The following is a 24,357-nucleotide window of genomic DNA, read 5'->3' on the forward strand; positions in this document are numbered from 1 at the left end:
CCAGAGGACCAGTCAGGATGAGAACTCCTCTAAGGCCAGGTACAGGACAAGACACTGCAATGTTCTGTGCTGAAGGTCATAGTACTTGCTCCTCCAGATGCCCGAGGATGGTTGGCAGCTTAATCCCCCAAAGACATCCCCTCATTTTTGCCCAGGGGTCAGCAAGGTGATATTACTGCTTGTGGCTGCCCCTTAGGGGGGTTAGCAAGCATTTTCCCTCACTATTTTTTTTTTTTGTGGGTTTAAGTTCCCTATCTGCAAAATGGGATTTTTTTTTTTTTTTTTATTTTTTTTTTTTAAGGTACAGCTGTTATTCAAAACCTCTGGGGTTCAGCTCTAAGGAGGCCAGAGTTACACGGCTGGCCTTCAGGCAAACCTGGCAACTCCAGTCTCATAGCATAACCCACAGAGAATTCCATCCTCAGTTGTGGCAAAGAGGCTAAGAGCGAGAGCAACAATTAGCCCAACAAGAAGTTTCAGTTCCTGCCAGTGCCAGACAGCCCGTTAGAGCAGGTGGCGTGAGCCCCTGATCTGCCACTACCTTTCCACAGACATGCCCCTCGCTGCCTTCGAGAATGGCAGTGACATCAAACACATGCAGGTGACAAACCAGCTGCAGTACCAGTATGATCCTCTCATTATCGACCAGCAGGAAAGGAGTAACATCTGAAAACAAGTTTTGCCACCCTGAAGTTTTTGAGAGTGCTGTTAAGTATCCTGCTGTGATGCTGTAGCTGCTGCAGGTAGAATCATAGAATCATAGAATTGTCTAGGCTGGAAGGGACCTTTAAGATCATCTACTCCAACCATCAAATCCTGGTGTTTGTCCCTGTGCTGGCCTGGAGCTACCAATAGTATTTACCAGGCTCTCAAAAATAATTAAAAAAAAAGAAATTATCTGCAGGGTTTTTCTCCTGCTTAAACATTTTTACTAAGCAGATTGAGTCCTACCTACTTTATTTGAGGGTCCTTATTCAGCCACAAACATTCTGGGAACATTAAAGCTTGTCAACACCCAGACAGGTTGCTTTCGTTTTGGGAACAGTGTTATCTGTTCTATTTCTTTGCCCATTTATTACTAGAGTATTAGCTGGAATATCAGAGTTACTTACCAGTTTCCAGAGCATGAAACGTTCTTCCAGGCCATCCACAGAACTAGGAATAGCCTGTGATATCCCCAGAACAGCGAGTTCCTCAAGCCATGAGGTTCAGTGGTAAATACTATTCCAGAAACACGGGACAGTTTTAAAAGGCTCAATAAATAAGCCTCTGCACACTTCACTGGGAAGCGACTTTGTTCTTTTGAGTAGCTGTTCCACACTGCCTGTTTGCAGGGATTTGTAGACAGTGCTACCATCTGCAGGACAGCAGACAAACTAACAAGCTTTCAAAATACATGTTTTAAGATTATAACATTTTTCAACATAATTAAGGGTCATTTCACTAGGGGTAAGTATAGAAACGCTCCCTGCCTGAACTCCCTGACCTCTCTCATTTGGTCTTAACCATAAAGAGTAGCTTAGGTAGGGCAAGCAGAGTCCCACAGATGCAGCACGGGATGTGGCTGCCCCAAAAGCATCACAGCAGGATATTTAACACCACTCTCAAAAACTTGAGAATGGCAAAACGCCGTTTCAAACACTACTTCTTCCCTCCCAGTCCATAACGAGAGGAGCTCCGTGAGATGAACTTGGGTCGCTGTGCCTAAAGCACGACCTCAGGTTCCTAACAGTGGTCACTGCATCCAACCTGAATGCTCTCAGGTTTGGGAGCCCCTTCTTTAGTTCCAGATCTATAACTAAACACAAACATTTTCATTCTGTGGAGTTCTGTCCTATTCTTAACAAACCTCAAATTTGGGAAGTGGAAGATCTTTGGCTAGGGTACAAAACCAATACCTCAAAAAGAGGCAATGATGTTCACTGCAACTTTCTGTCCACAAAGAGAGGACATTTTTATAAAGAAGTAGCTATTCTGGAAGAGCCATCAGGCAGGAGCTACCCTGCATCTCAGAGGAGATAGTTCTTCTTTTGAATTGCTTCATAATAGCAGAAAAGACCATTGACCCTTCCACCAACAGACATTCAACCTCTTCACAATGCAGTTGTCCGCAGTTTCCAGACCCAAATCTGTTTGGGGTATCTGGATAAACTCTTCAGTTTGGGTATGTGTAGAAGATGGCCTTTTCAGGTCCATAACAGAGAAAACTGGTAAAAAGAGCATCCAGATGTCAAAGTCTCTTGCAGCAACCTCACTAAAAACCTAAACCACCTCGGTGTCAGCTCACTGATCTTCATATGCAATATTAACAAGAAAAGCACTTTTCTATTACAAAGATAACGCTCGTGTGCCTTGCAGGCAGTCAGCAAACTGTTCCCAACTTGATCTTTAGATAAGCCAAGGGATTCAGTATCTCAGAAAACTGAGCCTGTAAGACTCCAAAAGGTTACTTAGAAACAGTCAAGGCCCACACGCAAAGATGGCAAGTGTTTGGAAGTACAAATGAATGAGAGTGGGCAGTCTAGATGCAAACATGACTTCAGCTGAGCACGTGAGAAATACCCAGCCAGGCTCCACAGCTCACTGCAGGACCTCTGGGCCTTTCAGAGCTGCAAAGCAATGTTTTCCACTGCTCGTTTCTAAGTGTAGTCACCAACTATTCTAGCAACATAAAATACTATTCCCTAAAAATGAAGATGCGGTAAGAACTAGAGCGCGAGTGGGAAAGCAGATGTTCCTGCTCCTTGCTCTCCACTTAACAGTATTAACAACTGCTAATAGTCGTGTGAACAGAATTCTGCTGGTGCCCATCAACAGAGAAGCTCAGACCCCGCAAAGCAGCAGGAACTGACCAGATACGGGAAAGGCCCCCAGCACTACCAGGTACCAGCAGTGCCCCAAACACACCCATCAGTGCTTTTCCATGATGTACTAATTAGTCTCCAACAGGAAAGTGGGCTGTAAGACCCAGTATTAAGGCACATGTGCCACAAAGGCTAGTTAGGAAGGAAACCCGCACTGCCTGACCCCATCATGCCCAAAGAACAACCGGAGCCACTCTCACACTTACCGTTGGTACGTATTCCGACGGGAATTTATTTGTTGTGTAAGAAATTAAGAGGCAGGTTTTACCAACAGCACCATCACCCACAACTACACACTTGATCGTCTGCATAGCTGAAGTCTACTAGAATATCAACTCCAATGAGAACCTAGAAGAGAAAAAAAAAAGATACACATATTTAGATGTTTCTCATTCTCAGGAGACAGCAGTACACGTCACTGATGAGCTTCGACTGGAGCCCAAACCACCAACAGCACGTATAGGATCTGAAAATAGGTGTTCCCGGATCAGGTGTTAGATCCGTTCTCTCCATCACACACACACACACAACGGGAAGCTGCTGATTTTCATAAATGCAAATACCTCCTCCCTGCAGCCAGACCCCTCCTCCCACTGCACACAACTGCCACCACCACCTAAGGCATGGCCACTTGTCTACATTGCGAAGGACTACATAAATTCAGTGTGATTTTTTTTCCTAGTGAAGAAAAAGATCTTAAGGCCTTTCCAGACTGTTTTTAATGCGTGGAAGCATCCAGCCTTAGAAAGCCAAAGGTGTGACTTGGGTCTTGATAGCTGCTAAGTAACATACACTCCTCCCAAGAGATCCTCCCTCTGGAGAGCACTTCAGTAAATGTGGCTCAGCAGGAAACACAATGGTATGAGCTTTGAAACTAGTTTATGGGACAAAAGTAAGCAGGTACAGACAGAAGTAAACATGATTAATTCCTCCCCCCCTGCTTCTTTTTTTTTTTTTTTTTGGTTGGTTGGTTGTGGTTTTTTTAAAGCCCAAGTGCAGTTTTACAATCTTTTGGTTAAAGTCACTAAACATGTTCCTTTATCCCCACTTCGCAGCGGCCAAAGCACCGAGCAGCTCAGGGCATCAGGCTCCCAAGGAATCCCATTATTCCCCAGGCATTACAGAACCATGATGCACCCAGCTTCTTCAACACCATCCCAGCACGTAAACTAAATAAATATTTGCCATCAATACCTCCTCCAAACATTATTTAGCTACCTCCAGTGCCAGACACAGCTGCCCTCCATTAATGTAATACTTTAATTAGAAAAGTCCAGACCTTTGGCCATTCATTCACATACAGGTGTGAAATCCTGATCCCAGCAAAGCTCCCACTGACTTTCAACATTCCTATATTATTGGAAGTACTTTTATTTACAGCAACAAAGACTTGCAAACTGAGTTAGCCCCTGTGCGGGGGGAGAGGACGAGAAGAGACATCCACTGCAGGAAATTCACCCTCAGAACAGCAGCACTGCATTAGCCTAGCAAGGATGTTGCCATGGCTCTCAGTTCTGGGTAACTGCATTTTAAGAAAAAAAAAAAAAATGGAATTAATCCCTGCTGAACTATGTATTTGGGCACCCCCTGGGGATTTCACTTCTCAGAGCGATCTGGAAGAAATACAATGCAACTCCAGGTCATAGCTAACAACATGATTTGACACTGCACATCCCATCATTCCGCTTGCAAGGAAAGGTAATTGCTGGTGACTCAAAACAAGCCTTATACCACTGGCTTTTCTTCAGATGCTGCAGGGATGCTCAAAGATTTAGACAGCACCAGCTACCTTCATAATAAACATCTCAGAAATTCCTAAAAACAGCCCTTGTAGGGGAACACTAACCCCCCGTGCTCCCACAAGCCACAGAGCTCCACAGCAGGCCATGGTAGGAAATGGCAGCAAAGCCTCAGAGCAGGCCACCACTCGCATCTGGTACGTCAGGCGCTCACAGCACTGCTATCTATACATCTGCTTTCAATGTACAGAGACGATGGAGGACCAGGTCTTATCACCAGGCCTCTACTTGATGCCATATTTCAATATCAAAATAATAAAATCTGTTGATTTATGCAGCAGGGCTCAGCTTCACAGGACGATCAGCAGCTTGCACAGCTAAGCCAAATCAACAGGTCCCTCATTAATACTACAAAAAGCTCTGAAGTTTAGCCCTGAAGAAAACACACATTTACTCAGGATGAGGCAATCGTTTCCATTTCAAAAAGACATTTTCTGTGTTCAGGTCAGCTCAACTCTTTATACCTAAGTAGTATCAGTCAACATTGCCTGGACTGGAAAGGTGCTCACATACCCTGCCCTGCCACGCTGGCAGCATTGATCACAGAGAAAAAGTCACATTTTAGAATAAAAAAAAGTCACCAGGAAGAAAGCAGGCAATGGAACTGAGTAGCTCAATCCCAAATTAAGAAAGGCTTCATGCTTAAAAGAAAGGTAGAAAGGGATGAGTCACTTGTTTAGTAGATTTTAAAAGAAAAAAACACATCAAAACAGGTCCCAGACATAGCTGACCAACTCAAGCACACTCCAACTAAAGCCAGCCTAAATTACCAGCCTTGCCCGGGCCATAAAGCACCATCCCCTCCTTTTGTTTTGGGATGGCCTCAAATGCAGCCACTTAGCTATGTCACTGCACAGCACAGGTAGCACCTTCATTAATTCGTCTCATTTAACAAATGTAGCACAGAACTCCCCACACTGGGCTTCCCAGCTTTTCCAATTTCAACTGGAACTCAGGAAATCTCTGCTCCAGCTGTCCTTGCTCCTCCCAGTCACTCTCACAAGAGGAGGAGCAGACCCACCTGCAGCTTCACTGCGCTGGGGCCACCCCTTTGAGACAGTCTCCCCTGCTCCCTGCCCTCCCGCACACACCTCCTCTGGTCTGTGTTCCTCCCTCCCTTCCTGCTCCACCTCCTCCTCTACCCTCTTGCCCCAATTATTTGTATTTCCTTGTTTACCCATAACTTGCAGGTTACATATCTGCTTCAAGACCGCCTTTCCAGAACCCGGAAAGCACACAAGAGGAAAAATCCAGGCTCTGAAGCACTTCCTATGCTTGTTGCAGCATACAGTCCATGATTAACTATAAATCTTACATGTCTGTATATGCACTCATATGAAGAAAAGAAAAAAGAAAAAAAAAGCCTTAAAGAAAAAAAAAAAAAAGGAGAAGCGTTTAGTGTTGCTCTTCAAAACTCATTACTCCAGAGAGCATCAAGCATGGAACAAAATGAAAGCCGAGTAGGAGAAAGCCCATCAGTGTGGTACAAGTGCACTGCAAACCTCCCCTCATTCCATCCCCAGGCCCAGGCCCAGCCGAGCCCTGGGAAGGCTGAGCTCAGAGACCAGGCTGCACACACAGCCCCTCCACGCAGGCAGCGCCATTCCCCCAGCACCCAGGTCTGACTCGCAGTGAAGAGTGGAGAACACCAACACTGCAAACTCAAGAGTATTTCCCAGGAAAGCACTGCGTACTCTCACCCTGCACCTCCAATTCACGGGGTGGGTATGGTGCACATCACCAATTCAAAGGTGTACCACCCCGCACTGGGTGAGCGGGAGGGAAAGGCTCTGAACTCAGCCCACACATCCCTTTTCCTACGGGATGACTCCACCCTTCAGGCTTTCCAGCAGTGGGAACAAAACAGTGCAAATAACCAAGGCCTCACTCCGAGCATAAAGCAGAACCTGAACTGCACAACAGGCCACCTGGAAGAGCCTGAGCAAGGTTGTTTTGACTTTTTCTTTCTTTCTAAAAGAAGACACTAACAGAATTCACGACGAAAAACACTGAACTGGTCCACAGAAACTCTCCATGTACCAAGCGACTACCACTTCTCTCACACACTTGTTTAATTGCCCCCCGTCACCTCCCGAGACACTTCAGGATTCCATCTTCAAAGGACCAAACTGCATGCCACACATCTTTAGGGAAAGGGATCTCCTCACCGTTATTTTTTTCCTTAATGGATATACAAATTTATCTTTAAATACTGAAATAAGAAAGCCTAAATTTTAAACGGATTTAGAGTCTTAAGCATAGGCCTCGAAAGTCTTACCAGTGGGAAAGTGGTGTTGAACAAGTTATTTCACTTGGATTAGCAGGTTTTCTAGATTAGCAGGACGAGCTACTTCGTGTTTTCCATTTCTAAGAGGTCCACAGAACACAGCTGAAAACAAGCTCATTTTTTGGGAGCTCACATGCACCATTCCGGACCTACTCTTCCATAGGAAAAGCTCTAAAAAAGATACATATATCACTGACCTGTGGCTTAAAAGCAATTTAGTCCAATATGAGAGGGAGGGAGAAACAAAGAAGTCACAAGGGGTTTGGGTTTGCCTCCCCTCCAAAGTAGCCAAATAAAAGGAAGTCTCCATATACAACACCCAGCGGGACTAGAAAACACTCCAAGTGTTAAATATCTGAGGGAATTGAAACAGACTGGAAAGCTCTGAAGTCATCCCAGTTTGAGTGCAGTGAGTGGATTCTGAGGCATGTAATTGTGAGCCACCCGGCCAAGCCCAGAGAGAAGAGCTGATAAAGGCTGGGAATGTAACGCGAGTCAGGGTAGCTCAGTCCTGTCCAACAAGATCTAAAGACATCCTAAAAAAAAAAAAAAAAAAAACTACAACCACACACACACAACACTGAATTGATTTAATTTCTCAAACTTCTCTGTACTGGCATCAAGAACTCCAGTACTTCAGTAAAGTACATGTTAAACTGATCGTATTTCTAATATTTGTGGGATTTTAACCTGTTTAGCATATGCTAGCAGCAGCAGGATTTTACAGAGCTCAATGCTACCCTGGAAACTGTGGATCACAAAGCCTCATAAACTTTGTCAAATTCACCAGATGGCCCTACTCCAAACTCAACAGGTCCATTTTACAGGATTTTGCTTTAAAGCTCAGTTCCATTTTTATGAAAGACACCTGATCTGCATCTAGGATTAACCCCAAAAAGTGGTAAATGCTGCAATGAAGAGCCTCCAGCGGGATGCTGTGTGGACAGGTAATCCTTCCTAGCACAACTGAAAATTTGGCATTATGCACTTTCTTCATACAGGCCTGTGCAGACACCAGAGGACACTGCCAGATCACAAAAGGCTGAGGAAATCCATGGTGCCTCTGGTAAGTTCCCGTTTACACAGCACAAGTCACAAGAAATGCTGTCCCAAACGCACCCCGACACTGAGGGCACAACTCCTCTTGCACATGCCTCATTTCCCCATTTTAATGGCAAGCACACGAAACGTGGTGTTAATATGGGAGCTCCTTAGTTTTCAAAACTGCCTGTAAGACAAAGTAGTTGCAGTATGTTCTAGCAGCAACAGGAACTACTGACTGCGAAGAATTAAGTGACATTTTCTGGCTCTTTGTACACAATCAGTGTTCTCTCCTAAACCAAAGGGTAAGAATCCACATGATCTTGCCTTCACTCTTCACAAGCAATTTGATGCAGAAACCACAAGCCTTCAAGCTCGCTAAGATTCCTTTAATTTTTAAGCTGCTGAAGTCTGTTTTCAGGTCAGAACGTGTACATTCTCCTCGCCAAAGGAAACCGAGCTGTCAAATCTGTCCACACATCCTGCGCCCGTTTCCTGCCCAGCCTCGGCAGCACCACGGCTTCCTCTTTCAGGGGCTGAAACTGCTCCGTTTCATCACAGGTACCACTGTGTGCGGCAGCAACCGCCGCTGACAACCAACAACCATCTCACAACCAACAACCATCTCACAACGCTCCTTAGCACACACCATTAACTCACCAGCCCCTGCTTAACCAGCTCCTCACAGCTCCCAGATCCCGTTTGAGAGCCTGCTACACAATACAAGAAAACGAAGCCATTTCTGAACACTAAGAACACCAACACTAATTTATTTTTTTTTCCCTTCCCAAACAAAGCAATTGCACAGTAAACAGGTTATTCATCTGACTCCTGTGAGCTCAAAGCACTCGGGAGTCCACAATGAAAGGAAGAATATACACAGGATTTTCCACATGCTCATCTGTTAACCACTTTTATTTCGTATCTTATAAGAAAGCCCACATTTCTAAACAAAGTATTTGTTTGTATTTTCTAATTTGTTGCTAGATTAATCACAGCCATCTCAAGGCACCCTTGACCTGCCGTTTCAAGGTACTTGCCCTTTGCCACGTCCTCCAGCCCTACTACAAACTAACGCTTTTGCTTTTCAAACTGACAACTCTCCCAAATCAAGGGCACCAAAGAGATAACCAGCTACTACAGCCCAAGCCACCCTGCCTCCCCACCAGACACCTACCAGTATAAAATGGGGAAGGTACTAATGGAACACTTGCATTACCTGGCACAGCAAGCCCTTCATCACAAAGATCACTGTGCACAAGGCACCAGTTCTCTGGGAAGATCCCAAACCACCACTGGAGAGATTGCATGAGCTCAGATGTCAACAGTAGAGTTAAAAGACCTTGGACCTCTTGGTACACTGATATCACCACAAACCTGTGATGCAAAACACCACCAGAAGCTGCTCTGATGAAGAGCCGAGCTCCAGGAAGACTCACTGGCACAGAAGGCAATACTGGATTCAAGAGCAGTATTACCATGGCCAGGGTTCTCCTCTGCTGTGTACAGCACCCATTCGCAGATGCTACCTCCATCCTCCAGCCCAAAGCTCACCTTTCAGCCTGCCAGAGACCTTCGGCACAGAGATCTCACCCCAGAACTAAATGCATTTGCCACTTCTATACTAGCAATGTGGTAAGAGAAATTTAAAAGAATGTATTATGCTCTAAAATATCTGGTGGCCAGGATCACCAGTCTGTCCTGCCCACAGCTCGGGCTGCTGCAGGCACACAAGCGATAAACAGAAATGCTCCCAAAGTTTCCAGACTGAGCTTAAGGCCCAGGTATTTAATTTCTTAAACAGAGCTGAACAAGGCTGTCAAGCTACAAACCAGCACAGAAGTTGCACTCCCTTAGAACAAAGGAAATCATGAAGCCCAAGGCAAAACCTGCAAAAAGCAGAAGGAACAAACTGAAGAAACAATCGCGCATCGTATCAGTTCAGGATCTTGAAAAAGATACCCTTCTTTTTAAGCATTGGTTGCTTGGGTTTTGGTTTGTTTTTTTTAACTGCTGCTAACAAGTCAGGCAATCCTTTAAATCTTATCTCAGACTTTGCACTCCACAAGGGAGAACTATCTCCAAAAAACAGCATTGCTATTTGGTTTATATGGAAGGTGTCTAATTAAGAGACATAACGCCAAAAAACCTCAGTTGCACTACAAGTTGACGTGAAGAGGAACACAAGAATTCTGGTACAGATCCAGATCTGCAGCAGGTCTCAGTGTGAAGTTGAAGAGACCCAGAGCAGCAGAGCACGCTCCAGCTGCCCAGACCCACGCTCTCAACCTGGCGCTGAACACAGGAATGGGAAACACTTAGACCCACCATCACCAACGGAGCTGGGCCGGCACCACCACAGCCCTACCTGAGCTCTCAGGCTGATGTTGTTCTTGAAACCCACAGAATTCACTATCGTTACGGGAACCCCTGTTTGAGGTAACATCAGGCATCTTGGAGCATCCCTAAGCCTGCCACTCCAAGAATCACAGAATATCTCAAGTTGGAAGGGACCCATAAGGATCAAGTCCAACTCCCTGCAGGACTATGTAAAACTAAATCCCAGCATCTCTGTGGTTTTGAAGCATCTGTTTCTAGATGAGTTACTGTGAATTACCAAGGAAGAAGAGATCTCTTCTCAAAACGCAACTGTCTGAGATCAACTGGTATTTTCTACACTTAATGCAACTTTCTTTTTCTAACTATGAAAGAATTGACAACTACTTTGCACCTCTTCATAAAGGCTCCTCACTACAAACTGGTGAAGCAGAGACACACACAAGGCAGGAAGTGAAGCAGCTGGGTGGGGGAATTTTTAAACGCCTGAACTTGAACTACCAACGTGCTTCAAGTTCCGTAACTTCAAAAAAAGAAGGGGAAAGCCATGTCATCCCATTTTGGTCCCAAGTTCAAAACAAGAAAGCTGCCTGTGCAGCCTGGTGAGACAGAGTGACCCGGTGGGCTCTTTGCTGCCACACCAGTTCCAGCAGAGTGGCCGTGCCTGCCTCTGCCCACCCGGCTCAGAGCAGCTACCTTAACTGCGCCAGACTCGACAGCAAAAAGTGTCATTTTCTCTGTTATTGCTCTGGTTAAGGTTACACTGTTCAAAACCAGCCCTCAGCACCGGGAAAACCTGCCTCAGAACAAACCCTGGGAAGTATGTGGGCTCGCAGTAAATTCTAGTCTGTCAAAGGCATTTTAATCTGACATTATTGCTCTTCACTTCCATACTCTACAGGAAGCTGTTTCACTCCGCCATGTAACAAAATCCTGTTCAATATTTTAATGCCACATTAAAAAAAAAAAAAACTATCTTTATTAGCTCAGTTTCATACTGTTAATATTTAAAAATACAAGCTGTACCTATACTGCTGTTCACACACACTAGAAACGATGGCACACACTAGGCCTGGGTGCTCCTCCCCCCATAGCAACGGCCGGGCACGTTTAACGGGGTTAGAACAGGCCCTGGCAGAAGTTCCTCTATTTTGAGGCACATTTTTGCATAGCGGGAAGCACCCTGCGTGCGCAGCAGTCGCCGAGATCGCTCCTCACTGCTGTTAGGCGCAGGGAAGGGGACACTCCATGCACACAGCCTTCAGGGTGGAGCGGTGTTCAGGGGGGGACACTCTGGCCGAGTAGCAACACACTCTCTGAGGACCAAAGAGATAAAGCTTTGTTTTAAAAAATAAAAAAAAAAAACACACACACCAAAACATTGCAAAATTGACCTTTCCAAACCACTGAGCGACCTTGGTGTTTCCATTAAAACTAAGGAAGTAGCTGGGAAGCTCGCTACCAGCAGAACTGACAGGGGAGAGGTGGCCCCGCACTCACCAGAGCAGAGGAAGGAACCAGAGGAGCTGGAGCCCCCTCCCTCGTACGGCAGAGGACAGGCCACCGCAGCACCAGGGCAGGACCCAGAGCCCGTGGGGCAACCGGCAGCTTCTCAGCAGTAGGTAAGTGCTTGAGAAAAAGTTAACAACCCCCACCCCAGGATGTGGAAGAAGAGGATCCTTCTGAGAGGAACTAAGCCTTTAGCTCAGCAACACTTCACAAGCAGCAAAAATAAAACTAAATCACTAAACTCGAGCCAACGGCGCAAACGCACCAAGGTGAGCCACAACCAGAGCACGGCCACTGTCAAATCCAAGCCCAGGATACGGCGCTCCCACCAGCAGCCCGTCTGCATTCAGCTGTTGACCAACCTCAGCGGGCCCCAGCAAACAGCTCCACCAGTTCACAAAGTGGCAGATGCCCTTTTTCCTGACATCTGAAGCTGCAGGAGCATTTTTGTCATTTCCCCCCCTCACACCTTCCCCTACACAACACTCATCATTGGCCAAAAACACAGCACAGCATCTTTCAACTTGAGAAGAGCTGAGCAACTCAGAACAGCTCATTACAAATCAAGACAACTCTGGCAGCCGTAGCTATTGCTGCGAGTCTGGCACCACGGGTGACAGCAGCCCTGTCCCACCGCCGTCTGCCCCCAGGCCCCCACCAGCCCCACTCCTCCGCTCAGTCTAAGGTTTGCTCCAACACCGTATTCGCTTGGCAAAAACCTTCACCCTGCCATAGTTTGGTCTACACTTTGAGAACATGCACTGATACCACGCCATCTGACCGCCGGCACAGGCGTCTGAGTACAGACAAGGGCGGTACCCGCACACCACCCCCAGACAAAGGCTCAGAGGAAGCCCCTCCACTGCTATATTAAAAACAGTTTTGGTTTGGATTTTCAAGAGCCAAGGGAACAGTGCACAGAACAACCCTCCTGCTAGAAATTACACTGTAACATTCAAAAGTAATGGGGTGAATAAGCAGCACAAGAGCTTAAAATAGAACAAGGGGTTTTAAAAGCTTTTGCAGAACTAACTCTTTGTTAGCTCTTTATAAAATGTCACTTGTTTAGAAGAAAAGTCAATACATGAAGAAAAGGACAACTCCTTTGCTGATGAGAAAACAGGCCAAACAGTATTCTGAAGTTTTAAAACTCTTTAACAGAAGTCACTATCTGAAACTCAAAGGGAAGATTAGAAAGATCAATTACATGACAGCAGTGTTGAAACTCCGCTTCTCTTATTCACTATTTTCAGTTTACTGCACACCCAGGACTGGATAAATAACCCCAGTTCTTCCACCCAACAACAATCCACCCCCAGCAGCTGGGAACATCTCGCCCTAATGTCATTTTTGTCATTTATCTCAGGCGTTTACCTGCAGACCATCACAAAGACGCGCTGGGGTCTGTAAGAGGCAGCTACCGCTGCACACGGACGGCCTCATGCACTCGCGGAGGGAGAATGTTGTGCCCAAGGAGAGACTCCGGTGAAAGGGTTTTACCTGCCATTTCTAGGGGTAACCCTTTCCGACGGACACTCCAATGGTATGTAGTGTGTGCAGTACGGCGTGAGCTATTTTAAACAGGGCTTGAAGGAAGCCGATAATTAAATTATGACAGGCTGCAGAAATGTAAAGATACTTCAAATTTCTTTAAAACTTCAGCATAAAAGCTTACCTAGTCAATACACTGTTTTATTTGTCATACATGAAATACTAGAAATAGTGGGGTTTTTCACCTGCATTTAGCATAATGGGGTGAGAGGAGACAAAGCAGAAGTCTACAATACTCCTAAGTGGTTAAAGAGAGCTTCTTGTGCTACCCTGAGTACCAGAAACCCATTTCACTTCCATTTAATTTGACAACACCTTCACCTTCTAGAAAAAAAAAAAGAGGCGTTGTTCTTTCCTCAGGAACGGAGCCTCAAAAGCAAGGATAACTACACCCCCCTACAATCCCTCCTCACAGGCTATTACTCTAGGAGCTCGAATCATTGAAATTCATATGATCGAGGCTAATGACAGCGTGAAAGCTCTGCTGACCCCAAAAGGCAGAGGAAAGAGAGGGCTAAAACACACAAGCCCATAGATGACTTTTAAAAGCTGTGAGCACTCACATTAGAGTCAAGCAGATTACATACACCCCAACTGCGACGATGCATATTCATGTATCGAACAAGTTCTCAGGAGCCAGCAGCAGAGCAGGAAGCCAGCGACATCAATATGCTGTATTAACTTTGAAGCTCCCGGGGTAACAGACAGGTGTTGAGAAGATTTTAATTAAGATGTCCGGCTGTCTGCGCTCATAAGACTTGGAAATTTATTTTAGTACTACAGCTGCATCTTAACCAGAAGGAACTTTTACATCAGGATTAGCGGTCACTTCACATCGGCCTTTCATATGCTTTACAGAACACAAGGAAAGCACAGCTGCACACTCATCAGGGAAACCCCTCGGAGTTTCAGATGTTTCTGTTTACTATTGTTCTTTTAGTAGAAGGATCTATGGTTTCCATTTTAGATACTCCAGACACTCTAGGACTTTCAGAACATTTCTGTTTAACAATGAAAATACAATCAACTTCCCAAAACCAGGCCATCAGTTCCAGGAAAACAAATAACCCCAAAGCAGGATATATAATGAACCAAGAGCATCAGTTGCAGGTCATGAATAACCAAGTTCAAAGTATGCAAATCTAATGATTAAAATTTCTGCCTAGAACATGTTTGCAGTCTGGTAACATGTTTTATCTTGCATCACAGTAGTTTTTATTCCTTGCCAAGATTTAAAAATGCTTTTCCTCGTTGTTACCAAAGCATAAAACAAGTGAACAGTTTAAACACAGATACAGTTTAAACTAACTATTTCGATAGTTAGTAATACACTCATTCGAGCCTTACGTGCACCCATAGGACCCGTTTCAGACCTAAGCCTGCCTATACAGCCTTCCTCATAATGCTACACTAACAAGAAGGAACACTTAACAAAGCAGAACAACGGATTCTCCACGTATAGCTAGCTGAATACAAAGGCTTTCTATCTAAAGTTGGTTTTGCATAAGACCCTTTCGCTAACTGAAAGGGAACGCTTTAAGTGCTTTACTGAGTTATTCCAATTAGCAATACGAGGAGCCTGATCCAGGTTTTAAATACCCTTCAAAAGGGGGAAAAAAAAAAAAAAAAAAAAAAAAAAAAAGGATGTTTGGGGAACTGTGATTTAACACTTTGAATAAAGACAGCTAGCACCCCCTTTCCTAGGAGGAACACAGATGGGCAGGAGACAAAGACAGTCACAGATTCACAGATGGTCAGACCGAACTACTTCTGCCTACTCAGTTGTCATCTAACATGGCCTCCTCGTGAAGGCCTTGTCAAAAGAGGGTAGCAAAGCCACTCCGGCTCCACTGGTTGCAGTACCCACACAGACAGGGCAACAGGAATTCTGACCATTTTGCAATTCTTCATTAAGCACAGGTTTCACAATGCCGGTTGTTATGTTCACAGCTACCTGGCCATACAAGTGTCTCCCACGGTCACCACCAGCTGCAAGTTCTATCCACTTAAAGAAAAAAACGCTACCGAAGTCCAGATCACTAAAACAAACCTTTAAAACATAGCTAGGCTACACGCTGCTGCAGTACATACATCTTGATGAGGTTTCAAAGGAGAAAGAGAAACATATGTCAACACCAACCCTCGAGGTAGCCCTGGCTCCTGCCCCAGCCAAAACCAGGGCCGTCGTTGGCACGGGGTAAGGATGGCCTTCGAGTGAGCCAGAGACCTCGCACCTTGGCAGGCAAAAGCCAAGCCGCACCTCCCACCTCCTTCCCGTGCGGGAGATGACTTTTTCCAGCCCGTACAGCTCAAACCAAGCCCCCCGCAGCGCCCGCACCGCGGCTGCGGCCCGGAGCTGCCCCGGCCTGACAGAGCCCAGCCCGCGCCCCACTCACTCCCTCGCCCCCGGGGGGCTTCCCCACCACCCCCCAGGGCTGCCAGGCCGCTCCGCGGGGCGGGCAGCCAGGCCAGGCCAGGCCCGTCCAGCCCCCGCGGGCAGCCAGGCCCGGGCCCCACCGCGGCCGACGCCCCCAGCCCGGGAGCGGAGCGCTTCCTGCCGCCGCTCCGAGCGCCGAGGGTCCGGCCCCCGCCCGCCGCGCCAGGAAGCGGGGGAGGGGAGGAGGAGGCGGCCCGGCACCGCTGCCCCCGACAGACCCGGCCCCACGACGGCCGAGCCCCCCCACCCCCCCCCCACCCCCGCAACCGGGACCGAGGAGGGGGGGGGGGGCTCCGCGCCAGTCCGCACCTCCCCCCCCGCCCCACCGCGTCGGGAAGGGCCCCCCCGCGCCCTGCCCGCGGCCGCCCGGGGAGGCCCCGCACGCGCACCGCGGGCCCCGGGAGGGTGGCTGCGGCACGGCGGGGGCACCGGCGGGCGTGGCGGAGGGTGCGGGTGGTCGCAGCGGCGGCTCCGTGCCCGCCCCGGCGCGGCCGCTCACCTCAGAGTCTCCGCCGGGCGTTGGCAGCGGCTGCGGGGTCTCCTCGGCTCGGGCACAGGGGCACGCCGCCGCTGACGTCACCGCGCAGCCGACGCCGGGCGGGGCGGGGCGGTGGCGAGGGGCGGGGCGCGGCCGGCAGGGGGCGCTGCGGGGCTGGCGGGCCCCGCCCCCCCCCCGCGGGCGCGCGCAGCTGTCTGCAGGGCGGAGCCCGGGACCGGGGCGGGGGGGGGGGGGGGGGGGGGGAGGATGGTCCCGGGGGACCCCGACCAGCCGGGGGGAGCCCCGGGGCCGTGCCCGCCATAGACCCTCTGACAAACGTGCGCCGCCCCCGGGACGGCACACCCCGCAACCGGCACCCGGGGGGCGGCGGGACCCCAACCCCTCACCGGTAACCCCTGCCCGCACCAGGGGCGGCGGGACCCCCACCCCGCACCGGCATCCCAGGGTTGGGGGAGCCCCACACCGCACCGACAGCCCCGTTCGTGCGCTCCGGGGGCGGCGGGACCACCGCCCCACACCGGCACCGCCCTGCCCGCACCCCGGGGGATGCGAGACCCCACACCCCCGGGGCGGCGGGACCCCCACCCCGGCCTGGCACCCCGGCGGCGGCGGGAGCACACGGGGGGGCACAACGTCTTCCCTCCCCCCGCCCCGGGTGCACGCACATCCCTGCATGGCTGTTTCCAAATTCCCTCATTTTTTTCTTTCTTCTTTTTTCCTGCCTGGAGCTGCCGCTGGAATAAAAGGGGCCAAAGAGCCACAACTGCTCTTGTTGGGAGACTCCCCCCGGCCGGGAGACACCCCCCCCCCACGGGGGGGGGGCTATAACCAACCCCCCTCATCAAACCCCACAAATCAAATAAAAACTACCCTTCAGGAACAAGAGCAGGAGAAGAAAATCTCCGGCTGCTGCCAGTTTGAAAAGCGGGAGCCAAAATCTGGCCTGAACCAGAAAACTTGTTTTGAGTTAATTCAGTTTATAAAAGGCAGGGAGACCCCCCCGGTCTCCGGTCCGGCAGCCCGAGGGGGGGGCAGCCGCCGGCTCTGGGAGAGGGTCAGATGTTGAGGACATCTTTTGCCGGCCCTTCGGAAGGAGCCCCAGTTTATCTGCACGGCAAAAGATGGAGCAAAACCCGCTCTGCCCAGCGTGAAGGGGGCCAGAAGCACCTCTCTGTCTCCTCCCGCAAATATCGTCCGTCCCTGGGGATTTCGGAGCGAGCCGTGTCCGTCAGACCAGGATCGCTGCTGCCCCGGGCACTCGCGAAAGGGAAAGGAATATTTTGAAAAATGAATTTTCAAGATGAACCCGTGAATGGAAACCAAGTCTTGCAGGAGGCAGGTGATTTTTACCCAGGAAACACATTAGGTCCTGCAGCCGGAGCAGCAGCCTCCGGTCCTGCCTCCTTCCCTCCTTCCCTGCACGGCTGTTCCTCTGGGCAGCGCAGAGGGCAGAGGGTACTATTTTCCCCCCTCACATAAAGAAAAAGCTTGAAAAACCCGTAGGAGCGATACGTGTCCCACACCTCATCTGCGGACAACCTCTGCCCCCCGGCACCGCGTCCCACTGACTCTTCCCAGCTGATTTTTGGATTAAATCCCTGATCCATTGAGCCAAAACCCCGTAACAGCAACGGCTCGGTAGAGGCTGAGCCGAGTGGGTGACACCCTGAGCCTCGAGGGACTCGGGGAGTCCTCCACCGAGCACCATCTCCTGCGTTCTCCACAAACTCATCCCCGCTGCAAGCGCTGCAGGAGGCTCCAGCTCATCTCCCTCCCACCGGCTCCATCCTTGCCCGTTTCCCACGGGATGGGTTGCTCAGCCCTGCAGCAGCGCCTTCCAGTATTTCTGACGTCGCCTCAGCTCCTTGGGTTTAATTAGATCCCAAACCAGCTGAGATGGCAACACCGGGTAAAGCTGTTTTGGGGAACAGTTCCTCCTTTTCCAGCATCACCTCCCTGCGCCGCAGCGGGACCGTCGGGCAGCCACATCCCTGCTCCCCGCAGCGCAGAGAGCTCCAAGCGTGAGCCCACCATCTCCATGTCTTGCCTCTCGATACCTTCTGAGTATTTTCATACAAAGCCAGAGCCATAGTGGTTTTGCTTTTTTGGGGCAAAGCCGAGAAAAAGACTCGCCAGTTCCCAGAGGAACCAGGGGACACCAGGGAGTTCCGGGGTACGGAGGGTCAGGGGTGGAGATGTAGGAAAGCACGTGTGAAATCCCACCAAAGGCCAGCGTGTGATTCAAAGCCCGACAGACATCACCCCGATCCCCTCCACGTGTCACCGTACAGATTTTAATGATGGGAAACAGAGATAAAACTTGGGCAGGAATCCCCTCTTCCCAGAGGAGCATGAATCAACACATGTGAAGATCGCTGCTGTCACTGTAATTAGCACCACGGCAAAGCCCATGCAGTAATTAACTTCTCCCTTCCAAGTTAAGATTTAATAACATGCAGTAAAATAAGACCTGGGGCGGTGAAACAAGCAGGGAAAAAACCCATCAAATTAGACACTTGTGACCTGATAAGGAATTAATTATACCCTGGCCTAATAATAATAATAATACATTGCTTTTAATCCGCCCTTGTGCTCCAAGTGAGGGAGCTGGGAAAAGGTGCTTGAAATGTCCCAGACTGACTCGAGGATGGGGCTTCTGCCAACCAGAGACTCAACCACACTGGGATGGGGCCGAGCTGCTGCTTCTGGCAGAGCTGGGAGACGAAAATCTAGGACAAAAACATCCTGGGCTGCCATGAAGCTGTCTCAAACCTCTGCGATCCTGGCAGGGAATGGCTCTTCCCACAGGGAATTGGCACCGCCAGCAGCCCCAAGCATCTCTCAAGGCACCTCCCAGGGTGTGCCGGGGGCAAAGGGAACAGACAATTGGGGACTGGAGGCTGGAGGAGAGGCCGTGCCCTGCCAGAGCGGGAATAAACGGCAGCGATGGCCAGACCCAGTGATGGTGCTGGTCCCTAGGTCTCTTGGGGGTGCAAAGAGGTCGTCCCTCCCCTTGGCAGAGTCACTGCAGCACATAACCCAAAGCAGCAGGTTCAGACAGCGAGATGGAGATGCACGAGTCAAGGGTGACATGATGCTGCAGCATCCTCTTCACAGGACACTGGTGGGGCACCTAAACCACCCCCAGCTGCAGGTGAGGACCAGGAGGAGCAGGACCCTCTGGGGACTCGATGTAAGATGAATAAACCCATGCTAGAAAGGGAACAAGGAAGTTTAGAGGAGTTAAAGAGATTATTTTGAGAGCATACGCATGAACTGATCCAAGCCTGATGCACAGACTTAGCCCCAAATTGAGTTGGCATCACCCAGCAGAGCTGAAGGCAGCGGTGTCTTCCTCGGCAGTGGTGAAGGAGAGATGGGGTCTGGGAAGGTCACTTGGAGCCGAGGACACCGCTCTTCCGTCAGCACCTCAGAAGTGAGAAGAGCCCAGCTGCAAATGTGGGTGGAGGTGGTGCTTCTCGGTGGAGCCCAACCGCAAGGGCACTTGCGGTTGGGCTCCACCGAGAAGCACCACCTCCACCCTTGGTGGGCCCAGACCCCAGGTCACAATTCTCCTTCAACAAATGGTCCCCAGCCTTCACACACTGCCAGCAGAGGAGGAAGAGGAGGCTGAGGCCAGTGTGCACATGCAAGGCCTTGAGCAGCACATAAGGTCATCTCGGGGAGGTGAACAAGTCATGGGAGGATCCAACCAGATCTGATGTTACATGCTGGGATCCAACCTGGACACCTCCATCTCCATCAGTACATTCCCACCTCGGTTCCTTGCAGAGCAGGTGAGCTCCTGGAGGAGCCCCGTGAGGCTGGGCAGAGGTAGGACGTCTCCCCGGCAGCCTCTCCTCAGCTCTTGGTGGAAAAAGAGAGGCTGGAGACATCCTACCAGCCCCACGTGCCACCAAGTCTCCCTGGTAAAGCCAAAGGGATGCTTGCCATGCAAACAGGACACAGGGCCTGTCTTGGAGGTACATTTGAGATCAAGATTGAGTTATTTCATCCCCTCTGCTGCTCTGGCGCAGAGGCACTCAGTGTCCCTGCACATTCCTGTCTCACCCTGGCAGCTCAACCACTCGAAGCCAAGGGGAACACACCACGACTGTGAACACCCACCTTTTGAAGAGCACCTGAAGCCTGCATGGGACTTCTGAGGATGCTATTCCCAGAGAAGAGAGCTCCAGGTCACCAGCGTGACAGACTCAGGGGGTCGGACCAGCTGGGACAGAGACTGCAGTCACAACAGACCCTTCTGCGCAGGGTTCCACCACTCTTCCCAGGCCACAGACCTTCCTAAATATGGGCATTTTAACGAGGGGCAAAATCCAGCCCTGAAATCATGACCTGCCCCAGTGAGGTACACCACAGCCGGGCAGGGAGGACTTATTTATATAGCATCATCACATCTGCCCCAAGCGGTTTTGCTTTTTGCCCCAAGCCCTCTTGGAATTGATTCCACCTGATATCATCTGCCTCTCGCTACAGCTTGGCAGAAGTCAAAGAAATAAATTACTCCATTACTAGAAAATCCAGTAAGACTGAATGCAGAATTAGTCTCATTAAAGCACAGAGCAAGTAGTGGCAGCGTCAGCATTTTTAGTTTTTGGTCTCTTTCCTTGCCCTGCCTGTGTCTGCTCACGCAGGGGGTCCCGTATGGTCACTTGTGTCACTTGGTCAGGCCCTGGAAGTTGGGCTCCGTACACGGGGGGAGCGCTGCCTGCCGGCTCAGCAGCTTGTCCAGGATGTTTATTTCAGCATCTCGTCTCTCAATGTCCTCAAACGGAGTCCAGGACATGTCGTGCTGGAGCTTATAGGCACCGAGAAATTCGTGGGGACAGGTCCCCCATTCCTGGAGGAGAAAGGAGAGATTCCCATCACTGCTCAGTTTCCCAACTGGAGCTGGGCTGGGCTGTCCCTCAGCCCAACCTTTGCCATCCTGGATCACCCTCCCACCTTTGATGCAGTCCCAGCTACGTGACCATCCCATTTTCTATTCTAAAAATAGGCTCAACTACCCCAAGTCTAAATTATGTCAAGCTACAGCGGTGCTGTCACAGGAAGGCCTGGGGATACAAGCTCTTCTTGACCTGCAGAGAGCTCCTCTACCTGCTCGGTGCTTTGCTCTGAGGCCCTCACCCTGGACGTAAGAAAACGGGTGGCCTGGAAGGAGAACACCTCCAAGACCACTGCTGCCAAGCTGCAGACAAACTCACACCCTGGATGAAGGCCCCGAGAAGACCACACTGCCAGACAGCCACTCCGGGCAAGGGAGGCCCCGGGCACATTTGCAGCTCCAGAGAAAGAACTGCAGGGACTGAAAGGTAGAATTCAGGTCCATTCAGGTGGTCTTCTTGCCCACCATCCACCAAGGTCCAAGAGAACTTCATAATATGGCTCTTACACCAGCAGGGTAACCCAGACCAAGGGGAAACACTAATTAACAAGGGCCTACAAAGGCTCCCATCAAGTTGGTGCTTTCGTCTGAGGTCCAGAAGTGCCCAAGCACCAAAAACGTGGATCTTTTTCCCCCTCCCTGCTTCCTCAGGGGCTGTTACCACCCACCTTAGGAGAGAGGATGGAGAAGTATCGCTGGCCACTCTCCCGCCTGTACATGTAGTAAGTGTTTCCTGGCTTCTTCACCAGGTTGCAGGCCACGTGGTGCAGATCAGCATCTCTGTTAGCTTCGTCCAAGACCTGAAAATCAAATTTAAAATTTCCACACTTGAAATAAAATGGCAGCACACCGTTGCCTCTCAGCCAGAGTCCAAGATACTCGGACACACCACTCGTGAGGCCTCATCCTCCTCGATGCACATCAGGCTTCACGCAGCAGACCTTTCCTTGCCCAGGAAGGAGATGTTTTCCAAAGAGAGAAAGTTTTCTCCAAGTTTCCCCTGTCAGCTGGACCCCAGAGCTCCTGCACCCCTCCAGGGAGGTGAGGATACCTCCAAGCATCAAGGACCTCTTCACTACAGCCCCAGGTTCACCTCTGTGCCTGAGCCCACCACGTGATGGACTTGTTCCTCATCTCCGTACAGAGCTGTTGGACCCTGGGGGCTTCCCTGCTGCGGTCCTCTGAGGAAGGGACAGCAGACAAAGGGGAATTCATCTCCCTGGCTCCACCAGCTGACTGCTCCACAGCTCCGGCTCCACCAGTTAACCATTATCTGACGTAGTGGCCTTGATGGCAGTGGGCCAGTCGCAGTGACTGGCAGATCCTTTCCCACTCAGGCTCCAAGATTTCACCCCTAAGGGTGACGTCTGAATTAACAGGACAGCCGAGCCCCACTGGGCTTGCTGCCGGGGCCCCCTGCTCCAGCAAATGAACTGGGACAAACTGGAAAGCTGAGCCCGTCATCAGGTAATAGCTCATCTTCTCCCAGGGGCTCAGATCCACATCATCACCCCACTGCGCCAAGTCCTCCCAGGAGCACAACACACGCTACAGCAACAGGAGTTGCCTGTCCCAAAACCAGAGTCATCTTTCAGTCCTTCCTGACACCCACGCTGGTTTTGTCAGGCCATCCTCGCTTCTCCGCCTTAACAGAAGTCCTCCCTGGTGTGTAGAGGACTGAAAGCACTGAAAACATCCCCTACCCCCGTCCCCAGCTGATACCAGACAATAAACCCTCGTTATTTTCCCATTGAATCTTCTCTACTTGGCTCCTGGCCACGATTCACATCCAGGCCACAGCTCATCCCCAGTGTCTGGCGGTTCAGGCAGACGCCGACCTCCCTCCCCTCACAAGCCCAAGGCAACCAGCCTCCTGACCAGCCCACGGACACGTCCTCACCTTCCGAGCCTGCTCCTGCAAGTACCGGATCTGCTCGGCGATGACGGTCAACTTATTGCAGGCGTTCGCTCGGATGAAGTCGTCCGCCTGCAAAGAGGAAGGGGGTTTGGTCAGAACGGGGACGAGCCACGTCCCTTTGGAGCCTGCCACGCCGGTTGTGGCCTCACGTGAGGCTTTAACGGGGTGGTGGGTGGTGCAGGAGCTGCCCTGCATGCAGCTGGGGGGCAGCGGTGACATCCCCAGCAGTGGGGTGACAGCTGTGGAGCAGGGACGGGGCACTGGGAGCCGCCTGGCCACACTGGGTGGCAGTGGAAGGAAGTGGTATGACATACTGGGAGGCACTGGGAGGAGGCAGTAGGACTTGCAGGGAGGCACTTAGGTGGACTGAGAAGCTCTGGGGGACATACTAGACGAGGATGTAGTACTGGAAGGCAGCAGGAGGCACTGGGGGGATAGCTGAACATTCTGGGAGGCACTGGAACGGGCTGAAAGGCACTGGGATGGACTGGGATTCACTGAAGGGGGAAAAAGACATCAGGTGGTGCTGGGATAGACTGGGAGAGGGGGTGGTAGGACACGCTGAGGTGGCCTAAAGACAGTGGGACATACTGGGAGGCAGTAGGGCATACTGGGATGGATTGGGAGCTTAGTGGGAAGTTCTGGGAGTCGCTGGGGGCAATGGGAGGCACTGGAAGCACAGTGTAGCCCACTGGGGAACACGGGAAGCTACTGGAGGGCTCTGGGAGGCACACGGAAATACTGGAAGATACTGGGAGTGGGTAGTGGGATATGGCAAGAGACACCGCGGACCACGGAGCACACTGGGAAGCCGCTGGGGACACCGGAGAGCAACAGGACGTGCTGGGAGGCACCAGGGTGGCCGCCGGCTGAGGAGGCCCTGGAGACGGCCGAGAGGCAGCGGGACGCCAAGTACCCGCGCGGCCCCAGGCCCGGCCCTCACCTGCTGCACTTGCCGGGCCAGGGCCACCAGGTCCCCGGGGTCCCCAACGCGGGCGGCGCGGCCTACGCTGCCCTCCACCAGGGCCAGGCCCGCGGCGCCGCCACCGCCACCAGGCTCCGCGCCGCCTTCATCCGCCATTTCCGACCCGCCACGTCCCGCCCCTTCCGCCTGCGGGGCGGAGCTTCCGCTGAAGGTGGAGCCCGATGGCGGGCGCTGATTGGTCGGCGGGCGGGGCGAGGCGGAAGGGGGCGGGGGCGAGGCGGAAG

General features: G+C 50.8%; 2 protein-coding genes across 3 annotated transcripts in view; both read right to left on the reverse strand.

The window, feature by feature from the left end:
- CDC42 (cell division cycle 42) overlaps nucleotides 1–16,414 on the reverse strand; it is a 28,644-nt gene extending 12,230 nt beyond the window's left edge. The window contains exons 1-2 of one of the 2 annotated variants that reach the window (XM_074161711.1): nucleotides 16,325–16,403; nucleotides 3,071–3,212 (exon numbers count right to left, since the gene is read on the reverse strand). In XM_074161711.1, coding sequence (XP_074017812.1) covers nucleotides 3,071–3,175 — 105 coding nt within the window. In that variant the 5' untranslated portion in view covers nucleotides 3,176–3,212; nucleotides 16,325–16,403. Of the gene's footprint in view, nucleotides 1–3,070; nucleotides 3,213–16,324 lie in introns of both variants that reach the window. The other variant, XM_074161712.1, reaches the window with a different exon arrangement.
- Nucleotides 16,415–20,452: 4,038 nt separating this feature from the next.
- On the reverse strand, nucleotides 20,453–24,242 carry C20H1orf50 (chromosome 20 C1orf50 homolog). Its single transcript, XM_074161713.1, has 4 exons — nucleotides 24,092–24,242; nucleotides 23,131–23,217; nucleotides 21,899–22,030; nucleotides 20,453–21,185 (listed from the first exon to the last, which is right to left on the reverse strand). Exons 1-4 carry the CDS (start codon nucleotides 24,227–24,229, stop codon nucleotides 21,003–21,005), a joined length of 540 nt encoding a protein of 179 aa, XP_074017814.1. The 5' UTR covers nucleotides 24,230–24,242; the 3' UTR covers nucleotides 20,453–21,002.
- Between the last annotated feature and the right edge of the window lie 115 nt (nucleotides 24,243–24,357).

Source organism: Numenius arquata, chromosome 20, assembly GCF_964106895.1.
Source record: "Numenius arquata chromosome 20, bNumArq3.hap1.1, whole genome shotgun sequence".
Classification (NCBI taxonomy): Eukaryota; Metazoa; Chordata; class Aves; order Charadriiformes; family Scolopacidae; genus Numenius; species Numenius arquata.